Source organism: Pseudomyrmex gracilis, unplaced genomic scaffold (genome assembly GCF_002006095.1).
Source record: "Pseudomyrmex gracilis isolate BER0280 unplaced genomic scaffold, ASM200609v1 scaffold_297, whole genome shotgun sequence".
NCBI classification, from domain to species: domain Eukaryota; kingdom Metazoa; phylum Arthropoda; class Insecta; order Hymenoptera; family Formicidae; genus Pseudomyrmex; species Pseudomyrmex gracilis.
In genome coordinates, this window is record NW_018020881.1 from 80701 (window position 1) to 100853 (window position 20153).

Sequence of the window (20153 nt, forward strand, 5' to 3'; positions counted from 1 at the left end):
AAAACTCACAATCGGAGATTCCTTAAGTCGGTTTTGTCTAACTTTTTCAATATATAAAGAAGAACTTTATCTGGGAAGTCAAGAATATGTTTTGATTTTTGGCGGTCAGTTGTTTCTTCGTCTTGTATCGGCACATCGTCGGACAAGTCTGTTATTTTAATTACTACTTCAAGTTCTATCTTACTGTGAGTTCTTTTTCTAGGGTTGCTTTCCAAAGAAGTCGAAGGTTTGTCCAGGTTCATTTTTCTTTATTTCTTGTATTTTTATATGAAAAACAATTAATACTAAGAAACAGGAAAATAAAACTAATTTACATCTAAAAAAATATCAAATATTATTTTGTTTGTGATATACTTACGTTTAGTACTACTAACGGCGATGGTAATGAATGTAAACGTTTGATATGTCGAGAAATGGAACACACGTTTATTTTATTTGGTTGATAGGAGCTGAACACAATGCCGTAAGTCCGGGACATAAACATTCTTTTTAAATTGTAACTGCTATTCCCACATCTTCTTATTCCAGCTTATAGTGTGCTATTTTACCTGTCAGTTTTATTATCTTTGGTTGACACACTACTACGTCATACTGTGAATATATATATATGTATACATATGTATATATGTATAAAGATATATAAACATATATATATATAAATATATATATATATGTATATGTGTGTGTTTCAAATATAACTATAGATTCCTACATTTTCTACTCACAGTATGGTTGGTTGGTGTAATGGAGAATTACTGCATCTTTTTCTCTATTTAAAGTTTATACAAGATAGATATTTTTATTTTCACGATGAACTGATTAACTGTACGAATAGTAAATTAAGTATACTTGGTAGTGTGTGTTGAGTTGTAATAAACACGGAATTAAAAAAAACGGGCCTTTTGTCACAAACAATTTATAAACATATTTCATGGTTTGCAATATTGTTTGCTATGTAATAAGTATGAATAAAAATTAGACAAATTAAAAACTAACGATAAAGTAAATACTTGGATTATCTTCGACCAATATTTTGTCGCATCACACAGTTTTAGTATTTTCTATTTAAATCGATAACGTAACCAACATGCAATGTACTTTTTATCTTTTATTACAAAGTATAACCTTGATAAAAAACAGAGAATACGTGTTGCAGTAATCGTTTGTTGCAATTTATATCACAGAAGAATATTTTTCTTGCTTTACTTACAGTTGTTCGAATTATTGCCGTTAATTGCAAAATATCACATCGTGTTGTATAGAACAAAGCAGGAACCATATAATGTACTGCTATCGGTCGATTTACATAAGTTTGTAAAAGTAAAAAAAAAAAACAAACAATGCAAATAGTTTCTTTTAACACCGATTTAGTCGCTAGTTTTAAACATTTTTAAATTACATTGTTGGTACGACTTGTTTTATTTAACACGTGTAACGATTATTAAAAACAGTATTAATATCAAATGAGTATGAGTAAAATTGATCAAAACTATGATACTTCTTGTGCTTAAAACATTTTGTATTATTGTGTATAAGAAGATAACAGACGTATATAGTAATTACTACAATGCATACGTTACAGTATTAATATTATTAATAGTATCATATACAATAATAAAAACGTAAAATTATGGATGCACTATTATTTTGTTTTAAAAATAATAATGATGCATTTTTTCTACTGAATGCCGTCGTCAAAACAATTAGTACAAAAAACAAAATTACGGTCTTTGTTTTAAAGAGTCACTGGGTATTATAGTGTACAAATCGTAGTAATCGTTCAACTTTTTTGTTCGCAATGCGTAATCACTTAATCACATGTGTCGCGCGATTGCACACGTAAAACTACACGCATTGTGGCAATGTTCTTATAGAAATTTCACTAATACGCACAAATATTTTAGAAAGAAAACAATATTTCATTTCTTTACACTTTTTACACGCAAGTACTATAAGATTCACACGAACTACATCGAAATGTTTTAATTATTTTTTCGGATCTGAATTTTTTTCTTTTTTTTAACTTTGTGTTTATTCTTCTGATGCTCAAGTATGACAATTTTCTTGATAATCAAATTGTACATCCATAGATACTAAAATATAAAGGTAATAAACGCGCGCGTCACATTAGTAAAAGCGTCGAGTAGCCCGAAAATGGCCGTAGGCATATTTTATGTGTTCCCTGTTCTTGAACGCGGCAATTAAACACGCGTTTTTTATTTGTGTCCACAAAGCAATTTAGTGAATATAAAGTGCTATACTTTCGCAATTTCTGGTTGCAAAGTAAGAGCAAGTTTCTTTCTATTCATGTAACACACATAAATTAAAAAGCAGTTGTATATTAAATCAAAAGTTTAAAAAAAAAACAGTAACAAATACTATGTCGTAAAAATAAGGCTGTGTTGCTTCTACTGTGCGGTCCATAATGTTTGTATCACTTTTTAGGCTTACAAATAAAAACTTAACAACCAACATATATTCATATGTATAATACATATATTTATATATTATTTAAATAAAATATAAAAAATAGATTATAACTGTCGAAACAAGTTATATAAAATATTATTATATTGAGTTTTTTGTTTTATTAGTTTTACGACTTGTTAGTTGTTATAGTCACTTTTTTTTGTAATGTAATACACAATCACAATTTGTTTATAATGAAAGAAAAGATTCTTTGTAGTTTTATATTTGTTGTTATTTTACTATCTATTTTATTTTAATATTAAAGGTTACAAGTTTTATAACTAGTGCAATACAACTCAAGTTCAGTCTTCATAGACGGATCTTAGTATAAGTTTATCACAGTTTCTCACAGTAGTCAATGAAACATTCCGCGCGTACACAAGTATAAAATAAAAAAATTCAAGTTACAATAATCTTACTTCTAAGATCACACTTTTACTAATTGCGTTTCTAGTGTCGATATGTCACGAAAATATCAATTGTACAAAATCAATGAGTACATACTTAAACTTGATTATTTTCTATATGTTCTATAAAAATTTATATAAATTAATTATGTTTCTGTTTCTTTTTCTAGATCTTAACGCTATAACTTTATAAGTTTTTATATTAAAATAATTTAAGATGTAACAAAGTTTAGTAATAATTATAATTGCAGTTACAATTATTACGTTTACATAATTGTGATTTTGCACAAGTATTTTTTCCAAGTACAACAATTCATGTTTTGTTACAATTACTCAGATAATTGCAATGTCAAGTAATACTTGTTATCCAGATATAAAACGATTTTTATTTCTAGCTTGTTTCTTTTATACTCTATGTCACTTTGATTACGTTTGAATAGTCATCTTCTTATAGACTTTAACTATAACTTTAATATTATGTAACAAACGATGAAGAAATTTTAACATTAGGTCTTTGTGATTTAAAGTTTTTAACATCTTCTAGAGTTACAGAACAACCAGTTATATCCAATTCTTTCAAGTTTGGTACTGTCGACGCCAAAATAGTGATATCCGTTTTAGTAATATGCGAATAATGTCTGAAAAGAAAGGAAAGCATCGGTATTTATAATATGTTTTGGTTTTTGACTGTTTTGGGTTTTGTTTTCTGCAAGTACAATTTACCTAATACATACTGTCTCCAAATTATTACATCTACTTATATAGTGACTAATATTTGACAAAAAATAGTTTTGGAACAAATCGTTCCTAAAACTGATTATTTCTTCCACTCTGTTTTCGGCAAGTAGAAGCTAAATCAAAATAATTTATATTGTTATCATATACTGCGCATCAAGAAAATAGTGATTTTTTAAATAATAGTGTGGATTGCGTGCACGTGTTTGTATATTTGTAAAAGATAAAAAATAAAGAAAGAGTGAGAAAGCGAGAAAGAGAAAGAGAGAAGACATACTTCCACTTTAGATTGAAAGGTATAAAGTTTCTCATCAAACAGACGGAACCATATTTCTGATTCCGAACGTAATGTTTTTAAATCTTCTAATGATTCATTTGAACATTCTTTTCTTAAATATTTAGGGCATTCTAGATACAGATGCTTTAAAGATTTAAGTCGACAAAACTCTCCAACTAGACGAGTGTCAACTGCCGTGTTCCGTAAGTCTAAAATCTGTATAAAACAAATTTCTTTAGAAAACTATGTTTTTGTAAACATGTAAACATGAATTCAAAATTTTTTATATATGAGAGTAAGAAACATTACCTCTAATGTTTCGAAATTACATATAAAATCGAGTATCTTTATCTCCGAAGGAGATTCATGTATACGAAGACACGAAGTTAGTCTAAGTTCGTTAAGGTGTTTTAGTTTACTTATATCTCTCAGAAAAATCGGCGTAATATGACATAGAACACTGTTTAAAATCAAGCACTAAAGCTTCAAGTTATAATCCAACATCGAATATCAAATTTGTGATACAGTATTGTGTTGTTTTAAGATAAACAGTCGATATTAACTTACTTTTATATTGGGAACAAATGTACATATTTCATCAAAGAAATGGGATGAAATGTCCCATAAAGGATAACACATATGTGTATCTATGAGCCTCTTGAAAATTACACATCGTTTTAATTCAAGTTTGTCAAGAGTTAGCGGAAACTTCTGTATAGTAACCTAAAATCAATTTTAACAAATATGCATTGTTTTGTAAAATATAGAAAAATAAAAACTAAAAAAAATATAGAACATGCTATACATGAAGTATGTCTTTCAAGGTGCAATACTCTAAAAAAATTAGATGTACGTAGATGGTTTGATACGTTTGGTAACTTTCTATGATATGGTAACACAATTAATTTAAGTATACGACGCTTAAACAGTTTTATTCCTCACACCAATTTAAGCTCAATTTCAAGCAGAAGTTACACGCTGGTCACATTCTGTAATTGTTTGAAGCAAGCGATTTACTAGTACTTGTCATACAAGTGAATGAAAACGACAAAAAATAGTTACAATGGCAGATTTTCTCACTTAGGAACAAGTAAAAGTCGCACGAAGTCGCAAACTTGAAAAATAGAATAAATGAGGACTTAATTGGAAGTTAAATTTGTAAACCATTTTTTTCATGTTTTGTCGTTTTTTTCATTTTTACGAATTGCTATATTCCTCGCTTTAAAGGAATACGGATTGTAAACAACGCATCATATTTTGCTGAAATGTATCTTGAAAAACTTTAAGGAATAAAACTTTCCAGGCGTCATATAATTAAATGTGGCACTATATCATAGACATTTACCGACTTTATCAAACCACTCATCTATTTTGATGTAGTTTTGCTAGAGATATATTTAAGTGTTTTATATATACTTCAAGATTAATAAATACATAATATAATGCTTTGTATAAAACTCTTTTATTCTATACTTTGGTGTTTTTCAAAAGAAAATAGTCCTTGTAAATCACTTTATGTTTATATATATATATATATATATATATATATATATATAATTAATAAAAACACAAGCCCTTGAATTATCAACAAGAATAGTATTCTATTAAGAATAGTAGTATTTACTAGATTAAGTGACATACTGGTATGATATACCACCACTCGTGAACAGCATCTATCATTTATCAAAATAAATATTTATAAACATAAATGTTTACCTCATCTGTATTAAAATAATATTCTTCAATACTCAATTCCTTAAGCATCCGGCATTTTTGTAAGGTAAAAAAAAGTAGAGGTTCAATAGGATTTCTATAAAATGATATTTTAACAGTATCTACGATACGGTTTCTACGATAGAAAGTACCACATAGTGCTAAGCAAACTGTTAACGGTTCTAATATGTGTTCATACTGAACAAACGGATAAAATTCGAGCAAATAAGACTTTTTACGATAGTCCATAGTCCAGAACGATTTATCTAATGCTAGTCTTGATAATCTGTAACAACATCTATAAGACAACAAAAAACTTAAAAATAGTTCTATTCTAAGAAATATGAAATATACATAAGGCGAGTATATAATAAATATCTCAAACGACTGTATGTTGACGAGCTGTGTCACACAAACACTACGTGCGATAATAAAACCTACGTGTGACATTTGTAATTCTGAAGGATAAAACTTATGAACGACGACAATGTTTTACTAATCTGAGTTCAAATCAAGAAGAGAACCTAACTCTACTACTATGCATAGAGGAAAAAACGCGGTCAAAGTAAAATAGCAGAACACCTACTGACAGTCAATGGTCGTGGAGTGGTGAAAATTTCTGGTCGCAGGAAGAAAAATGCGCAAAACAAACAAGTTTTTATACATTCAATTTCTCTTATCGATTTAAACTCAGTATCGCAATGCATCGTTTCGGATGATGATACTTCTCAATCGCCTCACGTAAAGAATAATCTACAAATAGAAACAACTTACAATCTAAGATTTTTCAAATCTTTTCTGTCTACATATTTCATTATATAAAGTAGAATTTCATTTGGTAGGTCAAGAAGATTTCTTGTTTGCTGCACTGGTTGCTTTTGTTTTTTATCACTTTTTATTTCGAGTTCTGTATTACTTCTGGTTCTTTTTCTAGGTTCTTCTTTAAAAAAACTAAAAGATCTGACCGGATCCATTTTTACTTATATTTGCACCTATATGAAAATCAAGTAAAAATTAGAAAGTAGTAAGATAAGCACATATACATCTCAAAACTCTAAATTATTTTGTTTGTGATATGCTTACGTTTGATAAAATTAATAACGGTGATTGTCGAACCACGTGTAGCGAGACGTGAAGATCTTAATCGACGTCGGGACACGTAACGTACGTGTATATCTTTGTCAAACAAACTGAACACATTGACTCAAGTCCGAGACATAAACTTTTTTTTTAAATTTTACCTGCCATTCGTACAGAAACTTTTTATTCAAGCCTATAGTGTGCTATTTTAACTGCCAGTTTTATTATTTTTGTTTATTCTAATTGAATAAACACACTAGTTACATCATACTGGCTTTGCACGTGTGCCACTTCTTACATCGATTCTCATGAAAAGTTCTACGCTAAGTATTCGTATTACTAAATCTAGTAAAACTTTTCGAAATTTCGAGAGGTGCGGTTTGGCGCTTTGACTATAGAAATATAGACTAATAGTAATTACAGTCGAACCTCGATAACTCGAACTTCAAGAGAAGAGCTAAATTCTTCGAGTTGTAGAGATTTGGACTTATCGAAGTTCCTTTTTTCTTTTCGCGTAGTGAAAAAGAATAAACAAACTTTTTGTCTTTCAGAGATTTTCGAGTTGTCGAGGTTTGACTGTATCTCGGTAGCTGCGCTTACGAGATATTTAGATTCTTTAATTGGTTACTTTTGGTTTAGTGCTTTTATGGCTCAGTGGATTTATTAAGCTAGTTCATACGGCATTCAGAAATTTATTACTTTTATTTCCGTTCCGAGAAAGTGTCGTAGAATACTTCTTGCTTCAATGGTTCTACAATTTAGAACGCGTTCTGTCTGATTCTTATTTGTGAAGATTTTGCAATGCGAGAAAATAGCGATAGCGACAAGCAAAAAACACAGAATTCCAACTCGTCGAAAATTTTATCGTTATTGTTTATTCTGTTCTCTAATCTGTATTTATGCATGTGTATTTAAAAAAAAAAAATAGTGAAGTCTGCTGTTCTTATCGTTATTTATAATTATGAACCTTATAAAGCCAATGGATGGTATATTTTTAGCGCTTCTGTTATTTCTTTGCATTGCGCAAGCGGCTTCACAGCGACACAAGGCGTCCTTTGTATACTGGCGCTCCAGTAAATCGGTGCTTTTGCGCGCTTTAATTAAATACACTTGACGCGTATTCGTGACGGCGCGCACTAGCGCAATAATCGAACTGCATTCTTTAAATAGATGATCACATTGCGCGACTGTGTGATGAGTACTGATAGTGAATATCGAATCGCAGTCAAGAGTAATCATGGTTAAGTTTTGAAACGTATAAACCAGTGTGTACAGAATACAACAAAAGCAAATATAAATATATATTATGTAACATTACTTAATCATGAATGATGTAAAGTAAAGATTTTAATATTATATATACAGTAGAACCTCGTTAACTCACATCTCAAGGGAAGAGCTAAAATTGTCGAGTCGTAGAGGTTTCGATTTATCAAAGTTCGTTTTTCCTTTCCGCGGAAAGCAAGAGAATGAACAAAATTTTCGTTCTATAGAAGTTTTCGAGTTATAGAGATTCGAGTTATCGAGGTTTGACTGTATTGTATAAATTTTAAAAGTATATATACTGTACATATATATAATACAATAACCTATAATTTAACAGTCAGAAAAAGTATATAACGGTAATTATTTTTCTAATGACGTTATTATTGTACACAGCTTTACGACTTGTCATTTTGTGGTCGATGCTTTCTGTTTGATATGATAAAAATAAAAGTTAGCTTATAACCAAAAATACTGTAGTGTTTCATATTTAGTTTTATTTTCATAATTACATTTACAACTTACAAAACTGTTGTTGTAACGCAAACAATTCAAGTTCAATGATTTAAGCTGATATGCATAAAGTTTAAGCTTATTCTAACAGTATCATAATTTTCCACAGTAGTCATTAAACGAGTCTGCGCGTTCACTAACTCAATAAGTAATGAATATTAAACTAAAATCTCATCATCAAACAAAGGCATGTATTCTTCATACTAAAAGTTTTGTAACTCTTTTAATGAATTATTTGACAATTCTTTCCTTAAATATTTAAGACATTTTTAATACCGTTTTCTTGAAGATTCAATTTGACAAAACGATTTAATTAGCCTATCTTTTACTACTGTGTTTTGAAAGTCTAGAGTCTCTAAAAAAATAAAAAAGAAAAAACCACGCCTCTAGAAAAGTATGCTTTCCGCACACTTTTGTGTTCTTTCTTTTCGAATTACCTTCGTATATAAATTGCAATTCCACTCAAACGAACATGAGTAGTATATACATAAAGAAAACAACATTAACGCTTTAAAAATACAAAATCGCGCTGATATTTGTAAGATTTATAGTTTCAAAAAAAAAATAGCTTGGCCTTAATTCTAGAAATTTCTCACTGTAAAAAATAATACATCCATTTAAAAACACAAAAAACAAAAAGAAAACTAGTTAACGATTTATATGTCTCTATACGCGATTGAATTCTCTTTTACTCATATCATATTGTAAATTTCAATACACACAATATCTTGCGACAATAAATATATATTGAATGTTACGAACAACATTATCGTGTACTGACTTTTTATTTGTAGTTTTTTTTTTTGTACCGATTTTCTACCCCTTTCTCTTTCTAAATTATACGTATATGTATATAATTTTATACCAGGTTAATTAATGTTTACTTATCTAAACATAACAAAAAGCATAGTGCAAACTAAAAATTTACTTGATTTTACATCTGTCTACCATAAAAATTAATTTTTTTTGTAGTTTTAAAATGCAGATGATCAAGTAATCTTGCATATACATAATTCACTTAGAGGATATTACAAATGATTTTGTAAATCTTTTCAAATAGCAATAAATGACTTCTTATTTAAAGATTATATTTGAAGAAATATATTTTTCACATAATTGTTTTCTATCTGCTTGTCGAAAATCCACAAGAAACTATACACCAAGATGCATTCTTTTAACTGCAATTATAGTGCCAAAAAAGAAACTTAAATAAGCACCAACGTATGAAAACATTGCCGCAAACTCTGCGACGCAATGATAATTCTTCATCATCATCCAACTTCGAAATTGCTGCGGGATATTTGCTCACATCTCGAATTCCAAAGGTTAAATGGCAAAAGATATTAGAAAACAAAGCTGTCAATCATGTTATTGACTCTGTTTTTGCGACCTAAGTTAGCGATCTATGTATAATAATGTGAAGACTTGCAATGCATTCGATTGGATGCACTAGTGCGCAATGAGTGCGTTCTGGTTCAGGATGTAGTAAAATAATAAACCTGGAATATTTTACTACACATTGAAAGAAAACGCACTAGTGCATCCAATCGCATTTGTCGTAAAAAGCAAATATCTACATGTCTTCATTCTGGTGAAAAAATAATAATGATACATATTTGCTACCAAATAACGGCAAGAAAGTCTAACCAAAGAAATCACGATCTTTGTCCTGGCAAGTCGCAAGGTCTTATCTAGAGCATCAAATCTGTGATCATCCAACCTCAATAATTACACTACACCGTGTGACCACTTAATCAAATGTGCCTTACAACTAAAACTTTTCAAACAATATACCATAAACTATATTTAATAATATATTTATATAACATATACAAACTATAATATACCAGTCAAGATAATTATTAAGTTACAAATACTTCCTTTGATTTCAATAGTATTACGACTTGTCATCTTTTGTGGTTGCTTCTTTTTCTTTGGCGTACTAGAATCAAAAAGTTGATTATAACCAAAAATCATTGTTTTTGCGTTTTTCATGTTTGATTTTACTTTCATACTGATGTTTACAAGTTAAAAATATGTTGTTGTAATGCAAACAATTTCAGTTTAGTCTTTTAGGATAGCATGTATACATTTTAAGTTTATTTTCAGTTTATCACAGATTATCATAATTGTCAATAGCCGAGTCTGCGCGTCCACAAACTTAAAACGTACTGAATATAAAACTTATCTGAACTATAAGATCATACTTGTTTTCCTTGCGTTTCTAGTGTCAATATAATGTCACGAAATCAACTATTTAAAATCCATAAGTACATACCTAAACTTGATTCTCTTTTATCAGTTTTATACAAATCTGTATAAAATACTTTTGTTTCTATTTTCTCTTACATCTTAAAAGTATAAGTTTATAAGTTCTCATATTAAAATAAGGTAAACTGTTACAAGATGTAGTAATAACTATAAGTGCAATTACAATTATTACAATTCCGTAAATGTAAACGTTTTGCACAATTACTTTCTTTAGGTACAATATTTACAGTTTTGTTACACTTCTTCAAATAATTGCAGCGTCAAGTGATATTTTCTATCGGGATATAAAACAATTTTCGGTTCTAGATTTTTTTTAAATCTTTTAAAATGACATATTGACTGAATCTGCTATAATCATTCATACAATTCATATCGTGTACTAAATGAAGAATAAATTTTAACCTTAGGTCTTCGTGACTTAAAATGTTTAACATCCTCCAAAGTTACAGAACAACCAGTTATATCCAACTCTACCAAGTTTGATAATGTCGACGACTGGATATTGATATCCTTTCTTGTAACATGTGAATAATGTCTGAAAAGAAATAAAACGTTCAGTATTTAAAATATTTTTTTTGTTTCCTGTATTTACAATTTACCTAATATGTAATATCTTCAAATTAGTACATCTACTTATACAGCGACTAATATTTGACAACAAATAGTTTTGAAACTGATTGTTTCTGTACATGAGTATTTCTTCAAATTTGTTTGTGTCAAGAAGAGACTATAGCAAAAGAACTTATATTATCATTCAGTGCGCAACAAAATATTTATAACTTTTAGTAATACTATTGTTTGATACACATAAGAGTGTATAATTGAGAGACAAAAATAAAGAAAACAAATAAAAACAAAAAACGTACTTCTACTTTACATAAAAAGTTAAAAAGCTTTTCATCAAAAGTACGCAAAGAAATGTATTCTTTGTAATAAAAGTTTTGTAACTTTGCTAATGATTTCTTCAAAGAATGTAATAATTTATATGAACATTTCTTCCTAAAATATTTAAGACATTGTAGATACACTTCCTCTAAAGATTCAATTTGACAAAACCATTCAACTACTCTATGTTCTACTAGTGTATTTCTAAAGTTTAAAAGCTATAAAAAAATAAACCAGAAAAAAATGTTTGTAGAAACGTGTGCTGTCAGCTGTAAAAAAAAACAAAAGTGTACAGTAATATTAATGTTTTGAAATAAACATTACTTTTAGTTTGTGGCATTTACAAGTGACAGTGACTAAATCTATGTCTGAATTAAATTCTTGTATACGAAAACATGATCTTACGTAAAGTTTTAGAAGATCTGTAAAATTACTTATACTTGACAGAAATGTCGAATATGACATATTCCATAGAACATTAAAGAAATGCAAAGACTAAAAGTTATATTTTTACTACAATATTGTGTCGTTATAAACAATGTGTGTGTTTATAATGCAATACAATAGATATATAAAGATACGTAAAATATGTAAAATATGTGTATAATATTATGACTTACTTGGACATGGGGAACAAATCTACATATTCCACGAAAAAAATAGGTCAAATTAAATACCAGGCCAATACTAGAAAAAGCTATACAGTTGGAGAAAAGAAGACGTACAATATTTGTTGACATCTCTGGCGTAACCTAAAATCAAGTTTACTAAAGTGACATGTATATGTATATACTAAAAGTGAACACAAAAATTTAACTAATTTACAAATTGCATAACCACATATTTATATTTATATTTATAACCACATAAATAATGCTATACGTAGAGTGTGCCTCGCGTAATAGTACTACAAAATTGTCAACTGTACTTTGATCGTGCTATATTTGTCACAAACATATTTGATGATATATCATACGATTATTATCAGTATTATCAGTCTAAAAGTAGTTAAACGTAACAAACTGTACTTCTGGAAGTAACAGTACTTTTTATATGTATTGTGCTACGTTTAAAGACAGCGGTAGAATATCGTATACAAACATTAGATTTTACATTTTGTTTGACTACTTTTTTTAAGAAATTGAGGTTTTGCACACAACACTTTATATACAAATAATACGTAATATACGATTACATCGTGAGCAATTGAGTTTCAAACGGTTAACGCATTTTATTCTAGCATTAGAAATGTGCTACTACTTGAGATTAAAATTGTACCGCATACAAAATTAAGTAAAAAAACTATCGTATTTTATTCTTTTAATAACTTATACGATTGAGTTGGTTGTTCTATGTGTACATACTGTGTAAATATTTTTATAAAAAGTAAACCATACCTCATCTAAATTAATTAGATAGTTCTTAAGTTTTAATTTTTGAAGTATCTGGCATATTTGATTTACGTGAAAAAAAACGAACGTTCAAGGATATTTTCTGTTTTTTGTTCGAAATCTCCACGTATTTTCAAGATATGTGTTAATGGTTCTAAAAAGGTTTCATACGGTTCCATTTGAGACGGAAGAATAGATTCATTGCTATAGTCGTAAGTCCAGAAAAATTCATGTAGTGCTATTCTTTAAAATTTTGTGCAACATCTATAGGAATTAAATTCCACAAAAAAAATATATATATAAATATTATATATATTATTCATAATATATATATATATATATATATATATACATATATAAATATATATATGTATATATTAGCTTTAAAAATATAAAATATAACTCAATTTTTGCAACGAGAGACGAGTGATAATATTCGAAACGACTATGTATAGTGGTACGAACGTTACATATAAAATATGTGTACTAATAAGTTTGTTGTTTTGAAAGATACCGTTTGGCAACAACAGCAAAGTCGTACTTCTGTCGCTATCTATGCATAGTTTCGGATATGTATTTATCACTTGTTTCATGTAACTAAACAAAACTCACAATCTGAGATTTCTCAAATCTTCTTCGTCTACATGTAGGAATATACGAAGTAAAAGTATATCTGGGCAGTCAAGAATATTTGTTGCTTGGCGTTCCTTTGCCTCTTTCTTTTGTATCGGCACATCGTGTTCTTGCTGTTTCGTTTGTTCACTTTCTACTTCAAGTTCTATGTTACTGTGAGTTCTCTTTCTAGGTTTTCTTTTTGAAGAAGTCGAAGGTTCGTCCGGGTTCATTTTTCTTTGTTTCTTGTGTCTTTATATGAAAAACAATTAATACTGAGAAACAGGAAAATAAAAGTAATGTACATTTGAAAAATCAAATATCATTTCGCTTGTGATGTGCTTACTTTTAGTACTACTAACGGCGACTGTGAAGAACTTAAACTTTCGAAATGTCGAGAAATGTAACACACGTCTAATCTTATTTGGCTTATAAGAGCTGAACACAATGCCGTAAGTCCGTTTCATTAACGTTCTTTTTGAATTTTAACTGCCATTCTTACAACTTCTTATTTCTGCCTATGCTGTTTTACCTGTCAGTTTTATTATCTATGTTTATCTTTGATTGACACATTACTTACGTCATACTGTGAATGTGTGCCACTTATAACTATAGATTTCTTCTTTTCCTACTGACAGTATTGTTGATGTAATGGAGAAATACTGCACCTTTGTCTTTATTTGAAGTTTATACAAGATAGATATTTTTAAATTAAGTAGGAGGGTATACGGAGTCTCTCATATATGAGATGCAAAAGTAGCATACGAATTTTAAGAGTAAAATTTCAATTCAAAAACTTCACGTGTAAGATTTACACGTGGACACGTATACATATGTGTACATTTATATATACACGAATATTATCGCAAAACTTTCAGCGAATTATTGGCTTTTAATGACCGATTTACATGTACTTATAAATATTCCCACAGAGCACACTTTATCGTAGGGATTTCTACAGACAGTATTATGGGATATCGCAATATCCATAAGACATCCTAAAATGATCTTAGATATCTGAGAGATGTCCATAAGTTGTACTAATGTCCGCTTTAGTGATATCTTACGAATAATATAGATAATGTTCAAAAAGTATCCGAGGGAACTCTAGAATTATCGTACGATATAATCCCACATAGCACTTAATATTATTGCAATTATAGAAATATTACCGTAATGTTAATGTAATATCTAAATGTCAGTAATATTTAAATGTCAAAAACATTGATCTTTTCTGAAATATTTGTAGTTGTTTGCAAAATTACTTTTCAAATACTATTGCGGCAAAAGAATAACGATATGGCGAATCATCTTAGCAGTATATTTGCAAAATTACTTTCACAAAGAAAGTGTCCAATAATTGAGAAAAGAAATTTACCTATGTGATGTTTAAAATATGTAGAAATATGATTGCATATAAAGAAATGCAAGAAGTCGTCGTCACTTGTGATGTCATATTTTGCACTATTTTCACAATTTGCTTATTGGAGGTATATACTGTGGAAATGCATAACGACTGTTTTGCAATTTTTGACAAATATTATTTACAAAATTATATTTCGACATAACTGGTGCGTTATGGCGAATCATCTTAGTGCAATCATTGCAAAATCGTCGCCAATCATGATGCCATTTTTGTGCAATATTTTCACAAAAGTACCTATTAGAGTACACGCATTGTAGCAATGTTACTATAAAAATTTTACTAATACACCCAAATATTTTTTAAAGACAACAATCTTTCATTTCTTTACACTTTTTACACGCAATTACGATAAGATTTACATAAACTACATCAAAATGTTTACTTATTTTTTTGAATCTAAATTTTTTTCTTTTTTGAAACTTTGTGGTTATTCTTCTGATGCACAAGTATGACAATTTTCTTGATAATTAAATTGTACATTTATAGATACTAAAATATACAGGTAATAAACGCGTCACATTAGTAAAAGCGTAGAGTAGCTTGAAAATGGTCGTAGACATATTTTATGTGTTCCTGTTCTTGAACGCAGCAATACATGCGTTTTTTACTTATGTCCACGAGTCAATCGAGTGAACAAAGTGCTATATTCTCGCAATTTATAGTTCCAAAGTAAGAGCGAGCTTCTTTTTTATTCGTGTAACACACATAAAGTAAAAAGCAGTTGTGCCTTGATTTAATGTACCTTTTTAAACTTAATTTCAAGCAGAACTGACGCGTTAGTCACATTCTGTAATTGTTAGAAGCAAGCGATTTAGTACTTGTCATACAAGTGAATGAAAACGACAACAAATAGTTAGAATGGCAGAATTTCCCACTTAGAAACATGTAAAAGTTGCACGAAGTCGCAAACTTGAAAAATAGAATAAATGAGGACTTAATTGGAAGTTAAATTTGTAAACCATTTTTTTCATGTTTTGTCGTTTTTTTCATTTTTACGAATTGCTATATTCCTCGCTTTAAAGGAATACGGATTGTAAACAACGCATCATATTTTGCTGAAATGTATCTTGAAAAACTTTAAGGAATAAAACTTTCCAGGCGTCATATAATTAAATGTGGCACCATATCATAGACATTTACAAACCACTTTATCAAACCAGTTTATCAAACCACTCATCTATTTTGGTAGATGTAGTTTTACTAGAGATATATGTAAGTGTTTTATATACCTCAAGATTAATAAAGACATTATTTTACTTATTTACATAACACACTGTAAATATGCTCATTTTTCTTAATCTCCAATTTTGTAATGCTTTGTATAAAAATCTTTCCTTCTATACTATGGTGTTTTTTAAAAGGAAATAATCTTTGTAAACTACTTTATGTATATTTATAGTTCCTTAAAACACAAGTCCTTGAATTACCAACAAGAATAATATTATTTAATAGATTTAGTGACATAATGGTATAATATACCATTACTCGTGACCAGCATCTATCATTTATCAAAATAAATAATTTTATAAACAGAAATATTTATCTTATATGTATTACAATATTATTCTTCACTACTCAATTTTTAAGCATCCAGCAGTTCTGTAAAGTAAAAACAAGTAGAGGTTCAATAGGATTTCTATAAAATGATATTGTAACGATATCTACGATACGATTTCTACGATAGAAAGTACCACACACTGCTAAGCAACCTGTTACCAGTTCTAATATGTGTTCATACTGTACAAACGGATAAAATTCGAGCAAGTACGATTTTTTACCATAATTCATAATCCAGAGCGATGTATCTAATATTAGTCTCGATAATCTCTGACAATGTCTATGACAAAAATCTCACAACAAGATTTATTGTACAAAATGAAAAATATATACGAGAATCGAATAATACGTATTTCAAACGACTGTATTGTGACAAACTATCATACAAACACTGTTGTGCGATAAAAGAACCTATGCTTAACATTTGTAATTCTGGAGAATAAAACTTGTCAACAACATCAATGATTTAGTAATCGAAGCTGAAATTGAGAAGAAAATCTTATTACTACGCATATAGACAAAAAATTGGTTAAAGTAGAGATAACAAAACACACATTAACAGCCAATTGCTGTGGAGTGGAAAAGATTTCTGCTCGCATGAAATATGCGCAAAACGGACAAGTTATCATCTATTTTCTCGACTTAAACTCAGTATACTATGACTATCTATGTAAACGATACCTAACTGTATCGTTTTGAATATTTCTTAATCACATCAAGAAAAAAAATAACACAAATAAAAATAATTCTATCACATTGTATTATATGAAGCTGAATGTCACTCGGTAATTCAAGAAGATTTCTTGTTTGCTTCTGGTTGCTTTTGTTTTCTATCACTCTTTACTTCGATTTCTGTATTACTGCTGGTTTTTTTTTTTTTAGATTTTCCTTCAAAAACAGTAAAAGATTTAAAATGTAGTCTGGATTTACTTGTACTTTTAGTTTTGCACCTATCTGAAAATCAATTACAAATTAGAAAGTAGGAAAAGAAGCACATTTACATCTCAAGACTGTTAATAATTGTGTTTGTGATAAGCTTACGTTTAATACAATTAATGTAACGGTAACTGTTGCATCACGTGTAACAAAACGTGAAGATTATAATCGACTTCAGGACGCGTAACATACGTGTATATATATCTTTGTCACACGAACTGAACACGTTCAGTCAAGTCCGAGACATAAACTTTCTGTTTAATTGTTACCTGTTATCTGTACCAAAACTTCTTACTCGAGTCTATACTGTCCTATTTTAACTGCCAGGTTTATTATTTTTGATTCATTAAATGGTTGATTCATTAAGTGGTTACTTTTGGTTTAGTGCACTTATGGCTCAGTGGATTTGTAAAGCTAGTTTATACGCCATTCAAAAATTTGTAAATTTTATTTCCGTTCGAGAAAGTGTCGTAAAATACTCCTTGCTACAACGGTTCTACAATTTAGAATGCGTTCTGTCTGATTCTTATTTGGAAAAGTTTGTGCACAATGCAAAAGAATAGCGATAGCAATTCGCAATAAACACAGAATTTCAAATCGTCGAAATATTTATCGCCATTGTTTATTCCGTTTTCTGATTTGGAATGATACATGTGTATTTTTGAATGTTAAATTTCGTTGTTTTTATTGATAGTTATAAATACGAACCTTATAAAGCCGATGTTTGTTTTCTCGTTATCGTTATTTTTTCGCATAGTGCAAGAGGCGTAACACCACAAGGCGTTCTTTGTGTACTAGCGTTTCAGTAAATCGGTGATATGCACGCTTCATTCAATTTTTGCAGTTCAATGTTCGCCTAAACGACAGCCATGTTCACCATTACTTTGCTGATCACCATTAGTCCTGGTAAGAGTTTGAATACACTTGTCGCGTGTCGCGAAGTCACACAGCAGGGCGATAATCAAAATGCATTTTTTAAATGGATGATCACATTGTGGAATTGTGTGATGATTACTGACAGTGAATATCAAACCGCAGTCAAAAGTAATCATGGTTTAGTTTTGAAACCTATAAACCAGCATGTACAAATTACAACCAACGCGAAAAAAAAAATATATTATGTAACATTACTTAATCATATATGATTTAAACTAAAGGTTTTAATCTTACATATCTTGTATAAATTGTAAAATTATATTTACAGTACATATATAATATATACAACCTATAATATAACAGTCAGAGAAAGTATAAAGGTAACTATTTTTCTAATAACGTTATTATTTTACTCAGCTTTACGACTTGTCATATTTGTGGTCGATTCTTTCTCTTTAATGTGACAGGATCAAAAGTTTGCTTACAACAAGAAAACACTGTTGTGTGTTTTATATTTGGTTTTATTTTCATTATTACGTTTACAAATTACACGACAGTTGTTATAATGCAAACAATTTATGGCTACTTTTTTAAGCTGATATACATACATTTTAAGTTTATTCTAAATTAATCATAATTTCTCACAGTAGTCTGTAAACAAGTCGCGTCTACAGACTCACATAATAATAAATAATTAACTAAAATATAAAATTTGTTGTGTTTGCGTTTTTGTAGTCGATATGACACCAAATATCAATAGTTTAAAATCAATAAGTAGATATCTAGAAGTAAGTATTTTTTATGTGTTCTATTACTATCTATATAAATTAATTTTGGTTTTATTCTCTCTTAGATATTAAAACTATAAGTTTATAACTTTGTATATTACAATAAGCTGATACAAAGTTTTGTAATAATTATAATTGCAATTATAATTACTACAAGTACGTAATTGTGATCATCATGCACAATTACTTTCTTTACGAAAATTACAGGTTTGTTAAAATTACTCAAATACTTGCAATATCAAGTACTACTTTTTATCCGGATAAGAAACGATTTTCGTTTCTACCTCGTTTCTTTTAAAATTTCTGTCAAATTGACTTCGTATAAATATTCATCTTACTTATACAGTGTTAGCATATCTTTTATGTGGTTTACTAAAAGATGAATAAATTTTAACATTAGGTCTTTGTGATTCAAAGTCTTTAACATCCTCTAGAGTTACAGAACAACCAGTTATATCCAACTCTATTAAGTTTGGTAATGTCGACGACATAATATTGATATCCGTTCTTGTAACATGGGAATAATGTCTAAAAACATATATAAGCATCATTCTGTAAACTAGTTTTAGTTTTTGTTTTTCAGACTTACGGTTTACCTAATATGTAATATCTTTAAATTAGTACATTTACTTATATAACGATTACTATTTGACAACAAATAGTTCTGGAACACATTTTTCCAGTAAATGATTGTTTCTTCAATTTTGTTTTCAGCATGAAGAAGCTAAATCACAAAAAGTTATATTATTATCTAGTGCGCAAAAAAAATGGATAATGTTTGTTACTACTATTTTATAATGCAAGCAAGTATGTTTAAGTAACTAAAATGAAGGAAACGAAAATATGGAAGACATACTAGTTGTATACACAGTTTGTCCGGAAAGTTCCCGGACTACGTGAATTAAAAATCGAAAATGAAAGATATGGTTTATTAAACAAGTTTACACTTCAAGG

The 20153-nt window shown here is 29.0% G+C and overlaps 2 protein-coding genes across 2 annotated transcripts; both read right to left on the reverse strand.

Annotated features, from left to right (window-relative positions):
- Window positions 1-3067: 3067 nt before the first annotated feature.
- LOC109859871 lies at window positions 3068-6934 on the reverse strand. The gene is made up of 8 exons (XM_020438536.1): window positions 6685-6934; window positions 6376-6593; window positions 5605-5899; window positions 4456-4611; window positions 4198-4365; window positions 3889-4104; window positions 3600-3727; window positions 3068-3514 (listed from the first exon to the last, which is right to left on the reverse strand). The coding sequence occupies exons 2-8, from the start codon at window positions 6573-6575 to the stop codon at window positions 3352-3354; spliced, it is 1326 nt and encodes a 441-aa protein (XP_020294125.1). The 5' UTR covers window positions 6576-6593; window positions 6685-6934; the 3' UTR covers window positions 3068-3351.
- A 3404-nt stretch (window positions 6935-10338) lies between these two features.
- On the reverse strand, window positions 10339-14099 carry LOC109859873. Its single transcript, XM_020438539.1, has 7 exons — window positions 13963-14099; window positions 13617-13868; window positions 12339-12365; window positions 12234-12252; window positions 11328-11455; window positions 11131-11263; window positions 10339-10399 (listed from the first exon to the last, which is right to left on the reverse strand). The coding sequence occupies exons 2-7, from the start codon at window positions 13847-13849 to the stop codon at window positions 10355-10357; spliced, it is 585 nt and encodes a 194-aa protein (XP_020294128.1). The 5' UTR covers window positions 13850-13868; window positions 13963-14099; the 3' UTR covers window positions 10339-10354.
- Between the last annotated feature and the right edge of the window lie 6054 nt (window positions 14100-20153).

Coding starts and splice junctions, on each gene's coding strand:
- LOC109859871 (XM_020438536.1), bottom strand. CDS start 6,575: ATGGATCCGGTCAGATCTTTTAGTTTTTTTAAAGAAGAACCTAGAAAA. Junction 4,366..4,455: donor CATTTGTTCCCAATATAAAA/GTAAGTTAATAT, acceptor TTGAAGCTTTAG/TGCTTGATTTTAAACAGTGT. Junction 4,105..4,197: donor GTAATTTCGAAACATTAGAG/GTAATGTTTCTT, acceptor TGTTTTATACAG/ATTTTAGACTTACGGAACAC.
- LOC109859873 (XM_020438539.1), bottom strand. CDS start 13,849: ATGAACCCGGACGAACCTTCGACTTCTTCAAAAAGAAAACCTAGAAAG. Junction 12,366..13,616: donor GATTTGAGAAATCTCAGATT/GTGAGTTTTGTT, acceptor ACTTGATTTTAG/GTTACGCCAGAGATGTCAAC. Junction 10,400..11,130: donor TTAAGTCACGAAGACCTAAG/GTTAAAATTTAT, acceptor TTTTGATTCTAG/TACGCCAAAGAAAAAGAAGC.